General features: G+C 32.9%; 1 protein-coding gene across 1 annotated transcript; it reads left to right on the top strand.

Moving 5' to 3' along the window:
• Window positions 1-3,207: 3,207 nt before the first annotated feature.
• LOC149188699 (caffeoylshikimate esterase-like) lies at window positions 3,208-8,095 on the top strand. The gene is made up of 9 exons (XM_089413084.1): window positions 3,208-3,330; window positions 3,680-3,730; window positions 3,812-3,905; window positions 4,898-4,930; window positions 5,066-5,212; window positions 6,554-6,684; window positions 6,839-6,976; window positions 7,536-7,634; window positions 7,737-8,095. Exons 1-9 carry the CDS (start codon window positions 3,328-3,330, stop codon window positions 8,079-8,081), a joined length of 1,041 nt encoding a protein of 346 aa, XP_089269210.1. The 5' UTR covers window positions 3,208-3,327; the 3' UTR covers window positions 8,082-8,095.
• The last annotated feature ends 14,645 nt before the right edge of the window (window positions 8,096-22,740 follow it).

Here is a 22,740-nt window from a genome sequence, read left to right as displayed (position 1 = left end):
AGCTCTAGAGTCCGACAACAACTGTGGGTTGAGTTACTAGTCTTGGAGCCTTGGTTGGAACAAACACTCTGGAGCCTAGATGGCTAGGATGGAGACTGATTTGGTGATGGTTTTGGTGATGTATGACCATGAGGTGGAATTACTATTTGATGGGTTTAGGTGGATGGACTCTGCAAGACCTGGATGAGTTTTGATTGATGTGTTTTATTAGATCCCACATTCATGCTTGGAATATGGCATGGGGGTGAATGGATGAAGAGAGATTTGGCTCAACCATTCTATGACTGGGTGGAACATGGTAGTCCCATCTCTAGTTGATTCATTGCATTCATTAATAAGAAATCCATTTCCATTATTTTCATGCGTAAAGGTACTGATGTATTTATGGATTTGATGGCTAATATGTTTATTATATTTATGTTCCTATTGTGTTGGTTATATGCACATTTTATGAAAGTAACTAAGTATGGCTCTCAACATGTTTTTACTTTTATGTGAATGAATAATGTGCCTATGATTTAATAGATGATAATGTAGAAAATGACACGAGAGAACAATTGTTCATAGTGATTCTAAGATAAGTATGAGATCCCTACGCTTAACTCTATTATTTACACCTGTAGGTTATATGTCGATGATATGTTTGACGAAATGCCTGTCATGGCTAGTAGGAATCTAGTCAAGATCTTGAACAAGTATTTTCTTAATATTGTCATTTCTATGTTACATCACTGATTTGAAGAGATGGACCAGTTCTGGGTAGTGACTTGGGCTACTAGGGATTTAATCAAGATCTTGAACAAGTATTTTCTTTAATACTGTCATTTCTATGTTACTTCACTGATTTGAAGAAATGGATCAGTTCTAGGTAGTGACTTGGGCTCTGGGCCTGAAAAAGTGGCTCAAATCTCAGAGTCGCTGGCATAGCACTGTCCACAGTCGCTAATAGGCAGGCTTGTGAGAGAGAGTTTAGGTTGTTAGTTGCTCCTTCGACCATAACATGAGAGCGACTATGGCCTAAGAGACCTAAAACAACAGTGTGACCCATGGAGTGGCTAACTTGTCCTCTGAGGGTTAGTTTGTATGGCGTGTTTCCATTGATTCCACTTCCTTAAGGTGACTTAGGAGGTCGAATCATATGAAAGTAACATTTACATAAATGATTATTAACATTTTTTTTATTTATAAATCACATGTGAAATGCACATGCTTTGAAAGAGTTCAATCATAATGTTTGAACTTGTTTTTATACTTCATGATTAATATTGTGTATTTTAATTTGGTGTAATTCAATTTTCTATTTTAAAAAGAAATATTCATGATGTTCTGTTTAAAATTTTATTATAATTTAAAAAAAACTATAATATAATAGAGATTTAGTTAAATCAATTTATATAGGGAAAAAATTTACCTATCACCCCCAACAACCCAACAATGGCAGACCCGAATAATGGGAAAATAATATAAATCTTAAAACGGTTAAAATTTGCCATCGGACTCAATTTTGGGTAACAATTATCATATTCGACTGTTAATATACCTACAACCCAAACAATTATAAAATTAAGATAAGTTCATGCTTAATTTAGGAATCCGCGGGATCCCCGAAGGATGTTGCATCAATCCGGTATCTAAAGAGTGCCAACTAGAGATCAAATAGGGATATACTTTGAAGCATAGTTACCAAATTGATTATCTAAAAAAAATCTATTTTCTAATATATATTTAAAAAAAATCATTATATCAAATTCTAAATTTTAATATAACCCTTAAAAATAAAAAAATAACAATATTATTAATTAATAATTAAAACAACATAATTCTCTTTTTGTAGATTTAGAGTTTCCAGTGAAACACACTTTCAAAGAGTTGTTTACAGTGTAGATTTTGTTAGTCCAGATATGCATTCTACTCAATTCAAAACAGACCGGAAGGGAGAAACACACCCCAACAGAGAGGAAGGGAGAAACACACCCCAACTTTAATTCATGTTTCCATTTTGTTACTAGTGGGGAATAGGGGAAGTATAAAATTCAAATAGAAAAAATTGGAGAATATATATTTTATAAATATTTATAGATAAGAATTTATTTTTCTTTGTTATAGGAATTTATTATTTTTAATACGTATAAACTTACTATTTTTTACTATATTTTAATATATAATTTATTGTTTTTTACAACTATAACTTTTTTAATATGCAATTTACTATTTACTATACTTCTTTAATATAATGCAATTTACTATTTACTATACTTCTTTAATATAGAAATTTCTATTTTATATATATATTAACAAAAAATCTTTACCAAGTTAAATAGTAAATGTAATTTTTTTAATATAAAAAATTATGTTTAAAATAACATAAAAATTTCTATTTTTAAATATTAAATTTTATATTAATATTTTTTATTATTAAATTCCATCATAATTGTAATATTAGTAACATACCATTTTATCCTTGATATACCATTTACAGTTTATTATAATTTTTTTAATATAATTTTTTTTATTTGAAGGCTATTTATTTTATTGGATACCCATGTGTAGTTAATCTCTAGTGCTGTACCGTGACCGTACCGTACTGTGCCGGGTTTGCACACACGCCACTCACGGAATCCAAGCCGTAAACTGCACGGCCGAACTTGGTAGCTATGCTTTGAAGACGGGTTTGCAAATATTAAGCCTTCAAATATTACATAAACAATATTGTACTCGAAATAGTGGGAAGGGTCATTCCGTTGAAAAACTATAAAACAATATAAATGGAAAAAATCCATGCCATTATTCATTCGAACTCCAGCCAACCAGGACTGTGTCTCACGCGGAGCCACGCCTGCTAGCTACAACGCACGATCGGTCGCAGGGGAATCATAAAAATTAAAAATCACACAACAACTCAGAATTGAGATATAAAAAATTTAAGGACTTTGACATTCACAATACCTACACAGAGTATTAATTTCATTACTTTGACATTCACAATACCTACACAGAGTCTATTAATTTAATTCTCTTAATGTATTTTTATCAGGAAGACTTTGGTGCGTTTACTTCTTCGTACAGGGGGGCCATGGATATCCTGTATTGTAGGGCTTGACTATGACTAATTTGCCCTCGCGTTAGTTAGAAGCGTTGAAAAACACGATTCATGGCCCCAATTGTCTTTAAATTGACGATATTGGATCTCTCTTTGCAATAGTAAACCTTCGTTCTAGTTTTTGTGTGTGGTGTTCCATAACGAATTCCTGAAGTTCTAAAGGAAGAGGATTGATTCGTTATATATTTGGGTGCAGTCTGCTCAGTTCATCTTCTGTAGTTGTTTATATGGTAAGCAATTTGTTAGAGAGTACCTTGCAATTTTTTTTTCTTAGAGACAGTCCATATTGAAGAGATATTATTAGAATTCAGATGCTATGGATAAGACTGCATGAAAATTGTTATCCATGAAAATTGGCTACTGAAAAGTAGGATCTCTGCTTTTGTAATTGAATCTAGGCAACTGCAAAAAAAAATTGTGAGCATACATGATATTTCAGCCTTTGGGGGATTTTCATTATTGTTCGATCCACTATTTATTCAAGACTTTTACTAGTACAGTTCAGAGAATATTGAGTGCTTATAAATTCATATCTTTTTTAACGACAATATTTGAATCTACGGTTTTTAACTTTTTCAGGAGCCTGCGAACATGTCAGGGGATCAACTCAGCAACGTTAAATATGAAGAGGTGAATAACAGAACACTACCTTAATACTAATAAATAGACAGGCTGATTCGCTGATGTTCGTTAAGCTCAATTGTGATCCAGGAATTTATTGAAAGCTCGCGAGGTGTGGAGCTATTTACGTGCAGATGGCTACCGGCAGATAGAGAAGCCAAAGCCGTAATATTTATCTGCCATGGTCAGCATCAAATAGATTTTCAATTCTCTAGGTTGCCATTTTTATTTGGAGGGTTGATTTTAAGAATTTTTTTCAGAAAGAAAAGCTGTATTGTATTATAATGAGCGTGTATAATAGATCCTTCATACATGATAAGAGGAATGTAGTCCAGATGAGTCTGAACATAGCATATAGCCTAGACACATTAGCAGTCCGTCCATCACCAAAAAGACGGAAATAGTTGTGACATAAAACATATACAAAACATATGCTTAGACAGTTCTTGACAACCTAAACAGATGTAAACATTTGCCTGGACAGATCAAAGGAGAAAAACATAAGAAAAGGGGATCAGAATCCCGGGATACAAAATTCCTGAATGTTATATGATTCCTTGCCAACAGAGATTTTCAAGGACCAAGCACCAGAATCCATGAGGAGCGCCTCCTTAGATAGGCCGTCCGCATACAAGTTCCAAGCCCTGTAGATATGCTGAATTGTTGATTCCGGCAAATTTTTCCAGAAAAACATTATCCGATCCATCCACACAGAGAGATGAGGGCAGCCTACAAAACCATTTCCATTTACATGATCCACCATTGTTTCATTGATGGATTTTAAGAATATTTTAGAATTTGACAAATTAAATTTTTTTTTATATTGATATAATCTTAATAGCCATCTTTATTTAGATTGTTGATTTTAAAAATATTTTAAAATTTGACGAATCTTTCTCTCTTACAATTTCTAAAAATTACCATATTGATAAATTCAAAAACCTGAATCAACGATCTTAATATTATTTTAAAATTTGACAGATTAAACTAATACTTATAAATTAGATTCCAAAAAATCTCCAAACTTACCATACCAATAAAGTCACCTGTCCTTAATCTTAATCAGGATTCCATCACTCTAAATTTGTTAAAGTGATTGAGGATTCCATGACTCTGTAAATTTGTTAAAGATTTTTGGTTTCTATTGTTTAATTTCTTTCTTTTTCCTGTTTGTAGGCTATGCCATGGAGTGCATCGTTTTCATGGAAGGTACTTTGACTGGCTCTATCCCTGGTTATTTTGGTTCCATGGATTATTAATAAATATGAACAAGATGTCAATTTCTCAGCTATGTTTTCTATTAATTTATCTTCAAAACTAACAATCCATTGGGCCTATTCACAGACACAGGAGTGAGGCTAGCAAAGGCTGGGTATGCAGTATTTGGTATAGATTATGAAGGACATGGAAAATCTGGTGGAACACGTTGTTACATACAAAGCTTCGATGACCTTGTAACGGATTGTGCAACTTTTTTCAGAAGCGTAGCTGGTACGTATAATTGGTATGTTGGTATATTTACAGTATTCTTAGTTATTATATAATGTGGGTCAGGGGTGTTTTAACGAGGATGTGTAAAAAATAAATAAATTAATTAAAATTAATTATATATATTAATATTTGTTTAATGTTGTTGAATTGAGGTTTTTTATCAATTTTATAAGAGATTTTTGGGTGTAAATCATATGAAATTTCATTTGTCGAGGCTTTTTGGACCTACATTGTGGTTCATCCTCAAGACAAGTTGAAGAATCAGATCCAGTATTCATGTTAAATACTCCGAGCAAAACATCCAACGGGTATAATCTTTGACCAAACAACGGCTAACTTGACAGGACCTCGGGTAGACCCAGGGTATAATTATATTCTATAGTTAGTTTTATTCTATATAATACTTAAATTATTAAAATTAAATAGATAATAGATAATACCCCTTATGTATAACTAAGTATTAATTTAATAATCATTTAATTTAATTTAATATTTATATATTTATAATAATAAATTATTAAAACTTTGATGTAAATTCATGAGTCTTTTTAATTGACGTATTTTAATTTTTAATTTAATACCCGGGGTCCTATCTAACTAGTCGTTTCCCAGTGAAAGTTAGCCGTTAGTCAATAAATCTATGAATTTAATATATTATAGTTTTATTCTATATAGTACTTAAATTATTTTATTTTAATATTTATAGGAATAAAAATTAAAATAAATATAAAATAGTTAATGCCTCTTATGTATGACTAACTATTAATTTAATAATCATTTAATTTAATTTAATATTTATATATTTATACATATATTTATAATAAAAATTAAATTAATTATAAAATTATTAAAAATTTTATGTAAATTCATACGTCCCTTGAATTGACTTATTTTAATTTTTAATTTAATATAATTATACCGAGGGTATATACCCAGGTCCTGTCTAACTAGCCGTTTATAGTTAAACGTAGCCGTTGCTTGGTCAAAGATTATAGCCATTGGATGTTCTGCTCGGAGTATTTAACATGCATACTGGATCTGATTCTTCAACTTGTCCTGACGATGAACCACACTGGTAGGTTGGAAACGCGTGGACAAATGAAATTTCATGTGAAATTTCATGCGGAAGAATCTCTCATAAAATTGTTTAATGTTATTTGAGATAGTTTAATTGATAATAATCATGGAAATGAAGTTTTATCAAATTAGAAATCTTAGATTCAAATCTTCTCTTATTTTCTATATAAATAAAAAATAAATTAAATATAATAAAAATATAATATTTCCAAATTTTAAGAAAAAATATACACACTAACAAAATCAACCTGGATTATATTACAGAGAGTATTAAGTATAAAAAGAAAGCGAGGTTCCTTTACGGTGAATCAATGGGAGGAGTTGTGGCACTGCTCATCCACAGAAAGCAACCTAACTTTTGGAATGGTGCTCTACTTGTTGCCCCTATGTGCAAGGTATTGTTTTTGAAGCTTTTTTCTTCTAGTTTAAGGGATTAGTTTAACTTATAATCATTATAATTGTAGGACATTATAGTAGTTCATACTAATTAACTGATTATCCCATTCAAATTCCGCAACATTGATAAATACTATTTTATGCTTACTGCAGATTGCAGAAGAGGTAAAGCCCCACCCCCTGGTTATCGGCATATTGAAAAAGTTAACTGTCATAATCCCAACATGGAAGATTGTACCTATTCAGAACACTATAGATACTGGCTTTAAGGATCCAGAAAAGAGACAAAAGGTAATATAATAAATTAGATTATTGATCATTTTATTCGATTAATAATATTTAAATGGTAGAAGTTTCAGGGTTAGTATATATATATAGTTGAATTTTGTGGTTAAAGCATTTTTGTTATTAAGAGATGTCTTAGTTTAAAAATTATGTTTTTTATGCTTTGAAAGTTATGGAAATTTTGGTCAAATTTAATAAAAAATTTGGTAGGGATTTTTATAAATTCAAGTAAAACTTGTTAAATTTTTTAATTTTAGACGTTTTAGACGTTTTTGAAGGTGCTGAATCTATTTCCACCATAAAAACATGATTCAAACACTTCATCTACAAAATTGTTTGAATTTTTTTTACCCAAATTCTGACTATTTTTAGCGTTACAAACAATTCCTCCTCCGTAAACTATTCTTTAATAAATTATGCGTTTAATTCATTTAATACTTTAAAATCTGTAATGTAAGAAGTGAATTTTTTTTTATATATCTGCGGTGAACTGTAAACCACAGAGAAAAAGAATCCATTCAAATTATGGAAATTAATTTGACTTTCTTGATTTGATGAAACACAGATTCGAGCAAACCCCTATGTTTATAAAGACAAGCCTCGTGTAAAGACGGCTTACGAGCTCCTCATGGCTAGTTTGGACATACAGAAACGGCTGGACGAGGTACGGAATTTTAACATTGAATTCAATTATGTCTGAATCGCAACTTTCCTGGCGTTCTCATTAGAGAGGTTATCATTGGTCGCACTGAATTATACTGTCCAGGTGACCTTGCCTTTTCTGATTGTTCATGGCCAAGACGATAAAGTAACAGACCCATCTGTGAGCCAATTGCTGTACTCTTCGGCCAAAAGTTCTGACAAGGCGCTGAAACTGTACCCTGATATGTGGCATGGTTTGACTTTTGGCGAACCCCCAAAGCACGTTGAATTGGTGTTCTCGGATATCATTGCATGGTTGGGCGAGAGAAGTGAAGCAGCAGGCCGGTGCCATGAAAACGCCCACTTCCAAAAGTCGAGTGTTTATGAATCGGCCATGATGTCGGCAGAAAGAGAAAGAAAGCTTTCCAAAGACAGCCTGTCTTCAAAGAAAGTACACAACGTATCTTGATGTGAAAAACTGGGGTAACGAACTGGTTATAAGGTATTGGTGTGAAAATGTTTTCTGGGTTTTACACCATCACATCTTAACTTTCATTCAACCGACACCGGGGAGATCCGTGGGATCTAAATAACTTTCATGTAACTGAACAGGGTGACTGAAAAAGTTCAGAAAGACATTGGATCTGCGTCACTGGGGTCGAATTATGGTGGCGGTAATAGTTGGCGAGAGTTAACGGGTCTGTTATTGGGCATTAAATGCCTGGCTCTTTGTGTTTTTGATAGTTTTTTATAACATGCGCACGGTGATAGATAAATAAAAAATAATGGTTTGTGTGTTAAAAAGTTATAGAGACTCATGTAACCAGGCATTTAATGCCCAATAGCAAGCAGGTTAGCTGTTGCCATAATAGCAAGCAAATTAGCTCTTGCCGTAATAGTTTAGGAGGCTCTGTTAACCGTTATAATTAGGGTAGGTGGGTACGGCCATTCAGATGTAAACTTAAAATATTTTTACCTATACATATTTCAAAATTTATCTAAATAAAAACTCCTATGCAAATAAAGAAAAACATAAAAACAAATCGTTCTTAATTCACAGAGAACATCAACCAGCATCATCCGGGAGAAAAACAAAAAAAAAAGCAAACACCACCCACCAGTTCTGCTGCAGATTTGGAAATGAAAATGTTTAATTTAAAATTCATATAATAATATTTTATAATTTATTTTCACATTTTGATCCATTCAACCGCCAATTCTGCTGCTGCGGGTTTGGAAATGAAAAAGTTTAATGCAAAGTTCATATAATAATATTTTATAATTTCTTTTCACATTTTGACAGTGGACAAAGTTGCACAATGTCAACTCCACTCATTTTTTTCTCAAAAGGGGAGCGACCCCCTTGGAAGAAGCGCAATTTTTCATTATAGTTCAATATCATGCCAACTCCCCTCATTGCTTGACCTCAACAATGCAAACCAATCTTATTTAAAGGAAAGCCAACTAATACATCACATCAGATCGATTACACCTTTTCAAACGGAGTTGTTTATAATGTGACTTTTTGGAGATTCTGGTGACGGAATCCGGCGGAAGAAATTGAGATTAAATCATGATTTGTTGCAGTTAAAATGGTTTTTTAACTGCATATTCGGATTCAGCACCCTGAAAAACCCCTGGGACGCTTTGATTGTGCAGAAACTAGCTATCAAACTTGAGATTCCAATAAATTGCTGCTGGATTTTCACCGGACAAACCGGCCGAAAAAGCTTTCAAAAAATCGCGTTATAGACAACTACTATTCAAACATCCCCGCTAGAATCTCAACGACCGTTGTTGTTGGGATTGGTGTAAGGTACACATTTCTCTTCTCCGTTATTACTGCTTGGATCGATCAAATCAAAATTTCGTGGTAAGGAAAGCATGGGTTGTTAGTTGATGGGGACAAAGCTTTGGGTTGCTAGTTGATTGAGACATGGTTTTTAATTGTGATAGTCCTTCATTCATAGTTAACTCATTAGTGACTAAATTGAAGGAATTTCCATTAGAGTGATTTCATTAATGACTACGTTAAAGGAATTTTTATTAGAGTAGTCTATTGAGGTTATAAAAAAATTTGGTATGTTTTTTTTTTGGTTAAAATTTGGTAAAATTTTCAAGAAATTTTGGTTACAATTTTCAAATTTCACGATTTTGGTGTTTAAAGGGTTTTTGATGGTACTGAATCTATTTTCACTATAAAAAAGAACAATTCAAAGACTGCTATGATAATATTTTTTGAAAAAAATGATCATCGAATTGAGGTGAAAAATAACTTTCCATGTGAATGTGTGGCCTTGTTAGACAATGCCTAAGTCACATACAAAAAAATTCGCAGAGTCTAACAAGGCTTCAAATTTGTTCAAAAAACAATGAAATTTCCGGTAAAATTTTGACAAAATCCGACAATTTTTTTGGGAAATCTGGGTTATAGAAATCCAATTTTAAGATTTTGGGTACGGGGTTTTTTATGGCATTAAATTTATTTCTACCATCAAAAATGGGATTCAATCATTTGTAGAGAAAAAACGATCAGATTCCAATGATTTTGGCCTCCCGCAAATTTGTTACCTTGGTAGACAAGGCCCAAAAAAAAATTTAAACATTCAAGTGAGTGGGTATTTATCCACCCTGAACTCAAACCCCACACTATTTATAGGTTGATCATGTCACTCCAATTAAAACATGTAAAGAAGAGTCATTCCTATTTGTATAAATGATTTATCTCTATGTAATTTCTGGGAGGTTTTAGAGGCTTAGTTCAATAATCATTACAATCATGTGTACTTGAAGCTATAAAGAGAAGTTTTCTTTACTTATGCTTCTTGGTTAGCTTTGCAATATGGAGTAAGTATATGTTTATCCCTCTACTTCTAATTACCAAAATCTAATTACATGAAATCTAGTGAAGGTCTAGTCAAGCTCCCATTGGCAAAAGTAAATGCGAAGTGGTGTTTATCTACTTTCACAACAAGGATTCAACATGGATTTCCAATTAAACACAGATGTTCTCTATCTTTCAATCATGAATTTTGTATTTAGTTTGAAGTTTTCATAGAGTAAACCATTTATGTATTACTTTCATTGTATGCTCAATTGTAAGGATTGTTGTGCCTCACATTGCGAGGGATGAGCCTTTGCATACCTATAACCTCATGGGCTATACTAAAAGGGAACCCCTACTCAGGAAAGTACAGTTCCATTCATAAGTTGGAAAAAGGTTCACCCATATAGGTTTCCTCATGTTAAACCCTACAATTGTGATAAGAGGGCCAAAGGCAAACTAGTAAGATGTTTTTAGGCTTTTTATCGAGGGTGGAAAATTCTCTTCCATTTTATTAAAATCATATCATAGATTCAAACAATACTTTTGAATAATTCATTGTTGTCTCCAACAAAGCTATTTTGATTTGTTATGTGTATTTTCATTATCAAAGCTTGTTTGAATTTTCCTTTGTACCTTAGAAAAATGATTAATAAATTATTATCTAAGATTGATGTAAGCACATATTTAACAATATGATTTCAAGAAAGAGAAATGTTTGAGGAGGAAACAATATTAGAAGTTAGTTATGCCAAAATCAAATCTAATTTTTAATGTCACTATTCTCAACATCAACACTATTTGATTAAACATTTAACAATTTCCTTGAAACATAAATTAAAAAGTACCTTCACTCCTAAGATGATCACCTAACACATTTAAAAAAATATTTCACTTATCAACATAAAACAATTATCTTAATTTAATAAAAATTTATAACCCCGTGAATTTTTCTCCTGTATTCTAGTTGACCAAAAAGGAAGAAAAAGATACAATCTAAACTAAACAAAGAATTATATACTAAGACGATGATAGGGTCTTATTTGTACTAAAATTTATAAAATTAGTTGTTTGCTTTAAACTAATAACTAATTATTATAAGATTATATAAATATTGTATAAGATTATGAATGCATTATTACATGAGTACAACTTTGATCTAGTTGTCCATTTCTTTAAAAACAAAAAATAAATAAATGCAATAATACTAGTAGACATCATAACACTTACATCATAATACATCTGACATTGATAAGATTTAAAATATTCATAAAAATCAACGTTATTATTATTATTAGCTCCACCTCAGTTGATCGAGTTCCTATTGCTAAGTGCCTTGCTAGTTGGAAAAACATAAATCAAAGCTCCACCTCAGTTGATCGAGTTCCTATTGCTAAGTGCCTTGTTAGTTGGAAAAACATAAATCAAATCTCCTTGACGCCCTTAAAATTTATATAGCAAATATTTATATAACCTTTTTTATTAATCAATTTAATTATAAACAAATAAAAAATATAATCACTATTAAAATAAATCTCAATATTTATTTATAACTAATAAAAATATTCATTAAAAAATAAAACTTTACCATTACTTAATAATTTTTTATAATTAAATAAAAAAATTTCAAATCTTATTTCAAAATAAACATACAAATCGCAATAATAATATAAAAACACTAAAATATATCACTTAATTTACATTTAAAGTTATTTTTAAAACTTTATTTCAAAATAAACACACCAATCACAATAATAATATAAAAGCACGAATAAATCTGCATTCGCATTTATAGCTGTGACAGAATACCTACAACGATCTCCAATTAGAGCGTTTGACAGATTCATCACGTTATCGTGTTTGTATGTGCATAAAATAGGTTTCCCGCACCATGGCAAGCCATAACCTCCAAGCTTTGCGCCTTAACTACTCACTACCATTGCCTTTGCAACAAGCTTGGTAATGTGTACTGTAGTACATATATTATATTATTAGATTCATAGCTTCTTGTTGTGAGGTTGGAATTACACCCGTCCAATTGACTAATTATAAGCACTTAAAACCAAAACAGCAATAAAATGCAAAGCTTACATTGTCAATTTCACTTATAAATGACCCTTCACTAAACATAATCTCTCAAATAAATTGTAAAATCAAAATACCAACAAAATACAAAGCTTCGTTTGACGACCTTGTAAAGAGTGCACCGTCCCCGTCTATATATACCTCTTTTTTTCAAATTTTCCCATGTTAGTGTTTTGTCTTTCTAGACCAACGAAGTGTATATGATGATCTTGCAAAGTCCTTGTAATTTCCAAAACTTCCTGAAACAACATTTTTGTTGTAGTTTTAATCAATTGCATAAGATGTACGGATAAGTATTCGTAACCGCTATCGAACCCTTGTGCAATAGGCCATCCCACATGATATGATCTGTGTCCTTTGTTTTGCATATGCCTGATCTATTTATTGTTGTGGTATAACGTTCCCAGTCCTCGACGAGTAGAGAAATCAATCTTATATCAACCACAATTTTCCAAATAGGAAATCTACCTCTCAACGATCTTATGGCCTGTGCCAGATAGAAAATGCCTCTTGTATGTAATCTGAAAATAATATCTTAAGATAAGTCATTATCCATTTCTACGCCCATAATCCTTTCTCGTCCTATGATAATGTTACTACCTTAAGCTAAAAGACCAGCAGATGCGTTTGAGGAACCATAATTTGATTTTGTTAAAACTTATCCAAATGTATGAGCCAATATTTTTTCCAATGTGGTCGTCTCTGATCCAAAAGTCCGCCTCCAAATTTCCAAGGTATTTTGTTCGAATGATGTCTCTCTATAGACTCTCTACACAAACAAACCAACATCTTCTGTTGGAATGCCTAATAGCAAGCCAAGTATGGAATCAGATCTCGCATCCTTTTTCTTTCCCTTTACATTACCACTTCCCAATTGAACACTGCTTGCATTGGTGGAGTAGGAGAAGTTTACAGCAACAAGCAATCCCATTTTTTTCTTTTTTGGGAATTATGGAAAGCTAGAAATGCCATCACGCATACCACTTAACACCTATAGAATTGTCTTCAATATTGTTAAATTGATGGAGCCATAGGAGGAAAAACAATCAAAGGTAAAAGATTTGAGTTATAGGTACATCCCACAACACATCACTTTCCTAGCAGGATATTTCGACGGAGCAGCACAAGCTAGAGGATGTGGCCGCGCATGGTCGAGACTGAATTATGAGAAGTATTACAAGTTATACTGGTCCAATAGCAATGGTACCAACACGGGTGCCGAAATATTAGCATGCATTATGGGGACTTTTGTGATTTGCAAATCATATAGATATGCAGATAATCCATATTTTTAGTGATTCACAAGCTCGCATCGATAGTATGAATGGCTATATCTCCATATCCCATCCTCACCTTGTGGGATGACCCAAACATATTGAGCATCTAAAACAAACTTTTCAAAAGATTTCTTTCCACCACATTCAGAGAGAAAGAAATATATTTGTGGATGGTATGTCTAAGAAGGGACTCTCTGCTGCAATTGGTATGATGCATATTGGCCTCCTTGAGCACAACGCCGTCGTTGCTGAGGACACCATAGTACTCCCATAGAGCTGATCTAGACTCCATTATTTGTAATAATCATATTTTCTTGTGTCTATATAATGACTTTGTTTCATGTTTCTTGTTTTTGTATATATGGAATATCTCCCACCATGAACACTATTTTCTATTTTTTATTATAAATTTGTATGTACACTCCAAATAGAATGCTTCTACCAATTAAGTTTATTTACCTTACATGTTGAATCACATAATCCTAAAGTTAATGGAATTATATGATGTAAAAGAAAAATGATAACACTTGTACTCTTGCATAAATACAAAGGAAGTTTTCTAATTTCTTTTACAACCTCTTCATTGACATTCTACTAAATATAACGTCTCAAATAAATTGTGTTTTTATTTATTTATGTAGTATGATAAAAATCTAATTTACATCCTTAGACGATACATTGTGATTTTAGATTATCTCAACAATTGCGAAGGTTGGGATCGTTCGAAGGATCGTAAGAGTTTATACTACGGGAGTTTGTATATTTTTATGGGTTAAAAATATATATATTAATTAAAAATATTGCCTTTCGGTGATTAGGATAAGGTTTTTGGCATGGTTTAATATTTCATTTTTTTAATAAGTATAGAGTCTTTATATGATTGTGAAAGGAAATGTGTTTGATTCCTCAAATTGTTTTGAAACATAATTTTAAAATAATTCATATAAATTTAAAAAATTTATGATTTGTTTTTAATAAATTAAAATTAGCTATATTGCATATAAGTTTTAAGAATTCTGTAAAATGAGAAACATCAATTATGTATTATAATGAGAATAATTTTCAAATAAAAAAGAGAGTTATCATAATTTTTAGTGGCCATCCTATATTATTATTAGAAGGTTTATATTTTGGTATAATGGGTTTATATCTTTTTTCTTTTTATTTAGGCTTGGCAGGTTTATTAATGTTAGAAATTGTAAGATTTATTCGAAGTAACTTGATGCTCTTAAGAGAAGTAAGGTGAATTCTACAATATAGTATGAGAAAGATGTATAATGCCAATGCTTAAGGTTAATATGTCATGTGACATCAATCAACCCAATATAACATTTAAAACAAAAATAATTAAAGCATCCATATTATATAACAATGGGCCTAACAATTAAGAACATGTGTTTCCTCATTGCAGGTTAAAAAATTGTATCCGAACAAGGTAGAGTATGTACACTTTTGTAGTCCAAAGCACTAATTTTTTTGCTTAGAGGGGTCCTTGACCTAATATTGGGGATGTCGATGCCACTAGGTGGTTTTAAGCTATAGGTATTTGGCCTAACATCTTGAATATGTTATAAGAAACAAGGCCATGCCTTAGTTTCTAAAGAAAGATTTGAGGCATCCAGAGTGATGAATAATGCCTCGAATCATGATTCATCATATCTAGAGGGTACAAAGGATGTTAATTCTGTCATAAGGTTTTCAGAACTAGTTATGGCTCTTAAAGCCTTAACATAGTCATTGTGACAGGAAGTAAAGCCTTAGTGAGAGCGTAAAGCTTCTAGGCATACAAGGCCACAAGAAAATTCACACTACCACATCTAATCTATTAATATTTTAGGTGGCTTCTAGGGCTTAAATGCCATGAATGACACCTCAAACCACCATAAATGACCTATCGAGGGGATCTTTGCCCTTCAAGTGGAGATACACGCATTATTAAGATATTTTTAGCACTCAACATGTACCCTGGGTCCTCCAATAGGATCAATAGGTCCTAAGTAAGCTTCTAGGTATCTAAGGAAAATAATGATATCGTTAACCACCATAAAGGACTATTCTAGCATATCCTTGGTGTCTAAATAGGGATAGTCAATAGTATGACATTTTTAACATTAAGTATGAGGATGTGGACCCTATTTATGGTCAAGGGAACAATTGCAAGAGTTTCACCCTAAAGGAAGCTTCTAGGCTTCTGGAGCCAATAATGACACCTTGAACAACCACAAATGTCCTCTAGAGGGATTGCTTTATCTCTAACTAGGTATTAGATAACATTAATTTTTTTTAACATCATGTATGGGTCTTAGGGCCCTAAACATGGTTAAGGGAGGAAACATGAACTTTAGGCATTAAAGGAAGCTTCTATCCATCCAAGGCTAGGAAATATGCCTCGAATGACTACACATGGTGTCCTGAAAATATTCTAGCTCATGATTGGGGATGTCAATACCACTAGATGGTTTTGAGTAGTATATATGTGTCTTATGGATTTTAAAATGATATAAGAAGGCCATAACTTATGTCCTAAAGAAATATTTGAGGCATCTAGAGTAATGAAAAATTCCTTGAAGCAACACACACGACCTCTAGAGGGTATCCTTGGCCTCTAAGGAAGCATGTTAGTTCCCTGAAATGTTAGAAATAATGTTGTCTTTGATGGAAAAGGAAAAGAAGATCATTGCAAAGGGAAAATTTTTTGTCAGAAGAATGCTCTAGGTGTAGTAAGTTTGGAGGAAATTCTAGTTTAGAAGATCGTATTAGTACCCCTTGGAACATATTGAGATGGATATAGCTTGGAAAGAGCTTTCCAACAATATATTGAAGTATTGAAAAAACATCTTGTATTGAAAATGATTGAAAGTCAAAGTTAGAGGCCCCACAACATAGTCAATGCACAGATGGAAACCATGTAGGCACGTGCATGGACCCTGTGGACCAATAAAATCTTAGGAGGAACAGTGCTAGAAGGACATGGCAGATAACTCACCCCAAACCGCAGAAGCTGGGAAGGAAGGGACCTCAGAAGAAATTGTGTATGCACATATTAGTTTTTCTCCAAGCTTGAACCTCATACCTCAGACCTCGAACCTTGGAACTTAGACCTCAGAATCCCATGGATCTCAAAAGAAAATCCTCAGAGATTTCTCCAAGATACACCTTGAGTTCTCACCGAGATTTGTAGCCCGAGATTTGCAACAGTTAATAGAGCCAAGTAACAGAAATAAGGGAGAAAATTGTTAAAGTATTTGATGAAAAACTAAGGCCTTAGACCTTCCTTTTGTTGTCCTGGTGACGTGGACTTTACAACATGGACCTATTCAAATGAGACACATCGCATTATTTGATTGGCCGTAGGGAGAGAGTGGAATTATGGCATTGGCATGACATGGCTCAATCAAAGCGTGACATGTGGCATGCACATTTGACATTTTTGGGTGGCCAAGTGGGCCAAAAATCGGTGACACATGGCACCACTTAGTGAGTGACACACGACATAATTGCAAAGCTGGATAGATAGATCATCTTGGTGATTATGTGATTGATTTGTAAAGACACGCTAGAGCACATGTGGAATTTTTGTGGAAAGGAGACATAGTCCTTAGAATAAATAATCTCAAAAGAAACTCCCTGGAAGTTTATCCGAGAGTCACCAACGGGAAAGCTTGAGAAATAAAGTCTGAGGTGTTAGTTCTAAGAGGATGTGGTGGAAAGGTCATCCCAGTGGAAATATGATTGGTCCAGGTGTTAGTGATGCGATCCCATGGGACACGTAACTCATCGAAGGAAACTCCTCAAAGGTTATCGAATGAGGACTATTGAGTTTTCACTGAGAAAAACAATATGGGGCTAGTGCTATGCATCAACACGTGGTTTTATGTGGTCGTTGTGACCACGGGAGCAAAGGTATTTTAGTGTTAGTTAAGCTCTCAGGGCTTAGAGCACAAAGGTACCCAATGGCATTTATATGCGACAACCTGGTAAATTTGGTGTTATGCACCATATTTGCAAAAATCCGCCAAGATAACATTACATTAAAATTGGCATGAATGAATTGGCGGTTCAAATGGAAGAATGGATTATTTGGAGGTGGGTTTAGAAAATTTGCTAAATTTGGAGTCAACCAAATTTAGAAGAAACACTGCTAAAACCTGTAAGTTTCCATAATTGCATAATTAAGCAGTGGAACTAAGATTTTCTCATAGAGACAATTGATAAGAGATTGAAGACTTATCGTTCACATCAAGGGTATTTTGCAAGGGTATTTTTTTGGTTGAGTTTTCATTTTAGTTCTGATTACTTAGAGGTGGATGTTGGTTTATTGGTCAGTGATCAAAGATTGCTGAAGGTGATTTTATGGTGCTTGTGGTGAGTGATTGTGGTGAGAAATTTATTTGTTTGTAAAAGGAAACGACATTCATAATTTGAGTTTGAAAATTTTATAAAAGATGAATCAATGAGGTCAAGCAAGTAACATCTTGCAAATCAGGGGTTGTAGCTCCTTCTAGTAGTGGTTGGTAAACAATCAGCGATTGGATCTCCTTTCAGTGGTACCTGATAAAACAGGGTTTGTAGCTCCTTTCGATTTTACCTAATAAATTAGGGAGTAGCAACTACCTTCTATTTGTAGCTAGAGAACTTTGTAACAACAAGTAGAAGCTTGCATTTGTGAAGTAAATTGAAGGAAAGTTTGAAGAATATATGTGTGATAATTTGTGCTTCTAATGATTGATTATTGTGATGCTGATATGAAATATTGTTGAATTATTTATGGGTATCCTAGTAATCTTCATCAGTGAAAGAAAATTTTAAAATTCCTATAATACCGATTCCCACCGTACTCTTAGTATTGTCTTGATTTCTAACACCATAATGTTTTGAGCATTTGGTATAAGTCTTAAGGCCTTGATATGGTTGAGGGGAAAAACCCTTGTATTAGTTGAAGTATAAATCTTCTAGGAATATAGGGGTGCCACAATACACCTCAAACCACCACATCTAACCTCTAAAGGTTTTAGGTAGCTTCTATACATCATGGGTCATGAGTCACATCTCAAGCGACCATCAATGATTATTTGAGGGGATGTTTTCCCTTCAAATGGGAATATGGGTATCACTAGGACATTTTTAGGAAATTTTGATGACTAAGCATGGGTCTTGGGTCCTTAGACATGATCAAGAGAGTAAGAATACACCTTAAGTTCTAGAGGAAGGCTCTAGGCATCTAGGCTAACAATAACATCTTCAACCACAATAAAATACCTTTCCAAGGTATGTTTGGTCTCTCGATGGGAATAGTCAATATTATGACATTTAGGACATCATGTATGAGTCTCTAGACCATGGCCAAGGGAACATGACCACGATTTAAGCCCTAACGAAATATTCTAAGTTTTGAAGGCCAAGAAACCTTGAACCACCTTTATGGCCTCTTAAGGCCATCCTTTGGATCTAACTAGGAATATAAGTATTTTAATCATTTTTTAGCACTAGGTATGGGTCTACAGATGCTAGACATGGTAAGAGGAGGATAATGGACTTTGATGAAAATATGGTAGGTTATCTAGGTTTTAATTTCTTTTAACAAGAACATGTACATGTTTTAGAGCATGTGCGCTCTTCTTTAGGAACATGGACACTTTATAAATTGCATGCATGTTCCTATCAAAACAAATTGAAAATATAGATAACATACCATATTTTCACCATATTTTCCATATTATAAATTGCATGCATGCTCCTACTTAGAAATGCATGCACATTCTAAAGTGCATGCATACTTCTACTTAAGAGCACATGCACATTCCTAAAATAAAATCAATAGTAAGTGGACATGGTGGATTAGGGAGAATTGAGGCTATAAGATTAGTAACACATGCATTCCTATGCACCTTATTGCCACATTTTTTCCATCAAACTTCTAGTGAACAATCTATAATTGTTTTACATTTCACTAGTTCGATACTATTAGATATTCGGTTCAAAATCCCTTGAATAAAGTCTAACATTCATATATTTTACTTTATGCTCGCATGGTTACTACAAATAATAGAAAAGATAAAGTCCCATCCCATAATTATTAGCATGTTCAAGAATTTATTTTTTATAATCCCAACATAGAAGTTTCTACCCACCAAGAACATTATAGATGTAGGTTTCAAGGACCTAGAGAAAATACATAAAGTGACAAATTACACTATTAATCATTTTATTTGTTTCCTTATTGAAATACATAAATTATATAAATACTTAGTTAATTCCCATGATTTTATACTCACTCTAACATCTACACCTAAACACATTTTCAATCAAATATTTATATATATCAATACATACCTCACCTAAAGATGAGTTATGAACTACTCATGAGAAGATTGAATATAGAGAAACAATTGGAAGGAACATAAATCGAACATTAAATTCAATTCCTCCATACACACACATGAATGTTTGAATCATAACTTCTCTCAACCTTATCATTAGAGAGGTTATCATGGTCATAATGAACTATATTACACAAACAATATTTTTTTTTTCTTTTTGTTCATGCAAAAGAAGACAATGTAAAAAATCGATATGTGAGAAAATCATTGTATTCTTCTCCCAAAAGCTTCCATAAGACACTAAAATTGTACCTTGATATGTTGCATGAATTGACTTATGGTAAACCCCCCTATCACATTGAATTCATTTTTTAGACATCATTGTGTGGTTAGGCAAGAGAAATAAAGTCACAGGCCAATGCTAGTGATCAAAATTGAAGGGTTACTCTTCACTTCAAGTTGAAGGGTATATATTCATGAAACCCTTCGAGATGAAAAGTTGAAAAAGTAGCTATACTTCAACTAAAAATAGTAAATTAAGTATGCAATTCATATATATATATATATATATATATATATATATATATATATATATATATATATATATATATATCTCAAAAGGTAGATTTAGTTTGTACAAGGAATGAGGTCAAGCAAGTAACAACTTGCAGATCAGGGGTTGTAGCTCCTTCTAGTAGTGGTTGGTAAACAATCAGGGATTGTAGCTCCTTTTAGTGGTACTTGATAAAACAGGGATTGTAGCTCCTTTTAATTGTATCTAATAAATTAGGGAGTAGTAGCTTCCTTCTAGTTGTAGCCAGAGAACTTTGTAACAACAAGTAGAAGCTTTCCTTTGTGAATTTAATTGAAGGAAAGTTTGGAGAATCTATGTGTGATAATTTGTGCTTCTAATGATTGATTCTTGTGATGGTGATATGAATTATTGTTGAAGTATTTATGGGTCTCCTAGTAATCTTCATCAGTGAAAGAAAATTTTAAAATTCCTACAAAGCCAATTCACCCCCTCCTCTTAGTATTGTCCTGGTTTCTAATATCACAAGGTTTTGAGCATTAGGTATACGTCTTAAGGTCTTATTATGGTTGAGGGGGGAAACCCTTGTCTTAGTTGAAGTATAAATCTTCTAGGAATATAGGGGCACCACATTGCACCTCAAACCACCACACCTAACCTCTAAAGGTCAGAGGTAGCTTCTATGGCTCATGGGTCATAAGTCACATGTCAAGACAACATCAATGATTATTTGAGGGGATGTTTGCCTTTCAAATGAGAATATGGGTATCACTAGGATATTTTTAGGACATTTTGATGACTAAGCATGGGTCTTCGGTCCTTAGACATGATCAAGAGAGGAAGCATACGCCTTAAGTTATAGAGGAAGGTTCTAGGCATCTAGGCCAACAACAACATCTTCAACCACAATAAAATACCTTTCCAATGTATGCTTCGACTTTGGATGAGAATAGTCAACATTATGAGGTTTAGGACATCAAGTATGAGTCTCTAGACCATGGTCAAGGGAACACAACCATGAGCTAGACCCTAAAGAAATATTCTAATTTTTGAAGGCCAAGAATCCTTGAGCCACCATTATGGCCTCTTAAGGCCAACCTTTGGATCTAACTAGGAGTATAAGTACTTTCATCATTTTTTAGCACAAGGTATGGGCCTAGAGATCTAGACATGGTAAGAGGAGGAAAATGAACTTTGGTTAAAATTTGGTAGGTTATCCAGATTTTCATTTCTTTTAACAAGAACATGTACATGATTTAGAGCATGTGTGCTCTTATTTAGGAACATGCACCATTTCTAAATTGCATGCAGGTTTCTATTGAAACAAATTGCAAACATAGATAACATACGATATGTTCACCATAATTTCCATATTATAAATTGCATGCATGCTCCTACTTAGGAATGCATGCACATTCTAAAGTGCATGCATAATTCTACTTAAGAACACATGCACATTCCTAAAAAAAATCACTAGTAAGTGCACATGGTGGATTAGGGAGCATTGAGGCTATAATATTAGTAACACATGCATTCCTATGCACCTTAATGCCACATTTTTTCCATGAAACTTCTAGTGAACAATCTATAATTGTTTTACATTTCTCTAGTTTGATATTATTAGATATTCGGTTCAAATTCCTTTGAATAAAGTCTAACATTTGAATACATTTTACTTTATGCTCGCATGGTTACTACAAATAATAGAAAAGATAAAGCCCCATCCCATAATTATCAACATGTTAAAGAAGTTATTTTTTATAATCCCAACATAGAAGTTTCTACCCACCAAGATAATTATAGATGCAGGTTTCAAGGACCTAGAGAAAATACATAAAGTGACAAATTACACTATTAATCATTTTATTTGATTCCTTATAGCAATACTTAAATGATATAAATACTTAGTTAATTTTGATGATTTTCTACTCACTCTAACATCTACACCTAGAAACATTTTCAATCAAATCTTTATATATATATCAATACATGCCTCACCTAAAGATGAGTTATGAACTACTCATGACAAGATTGGATATAGAGAAAGAATTGGATGGAACATAAATCGAACATTAAATTCAATGCCTCCA

Source organism: Pinus tabuliformis, chromosome 3_1 (assembly GCF_031772625.1).
Source record: "Pinus tabuliformis cultivar Carrire ecotype Pingquan chromosome 3_1, CPIR1, whole genome shotgun sequence".
In the NCBI taxonomy this organism is placed as follows: domain Eukaryota; kingdom Viridiplantae; phylum Streptophyta; class Pinopsida; order Pinales; family Pinaceae; genus Pinus; species Pinus tabuliformis.
The sequence above is the reverse complement of the archived record's forward strand: the minus strand, read 5'-3'. Positions and strand labels throughout refer to the sequence as shown.

What these genes read in the sequence shown, in the direction of transcription:
- LOC149188699 (XM_089413084.1), top strand. An exon ending in GCAACGTTAAATATGAAGAG is followed by an intron (nt 3,731 to 3,811) that starts GTGAATAACAGA and finishes ATTGTGATCCAG; the next exon opens with GAATTTATTGAAAGCTCGCG. An exon ending in TTGTTGCCCCTATGTGCAAG is followed by an intron (nt 6,685 to 6,838) that starts GTATTGTTTTTG and finishes TGCTTACTGCAG; the next exon opens with ATTGCAGAAGAGGTAAAGCC.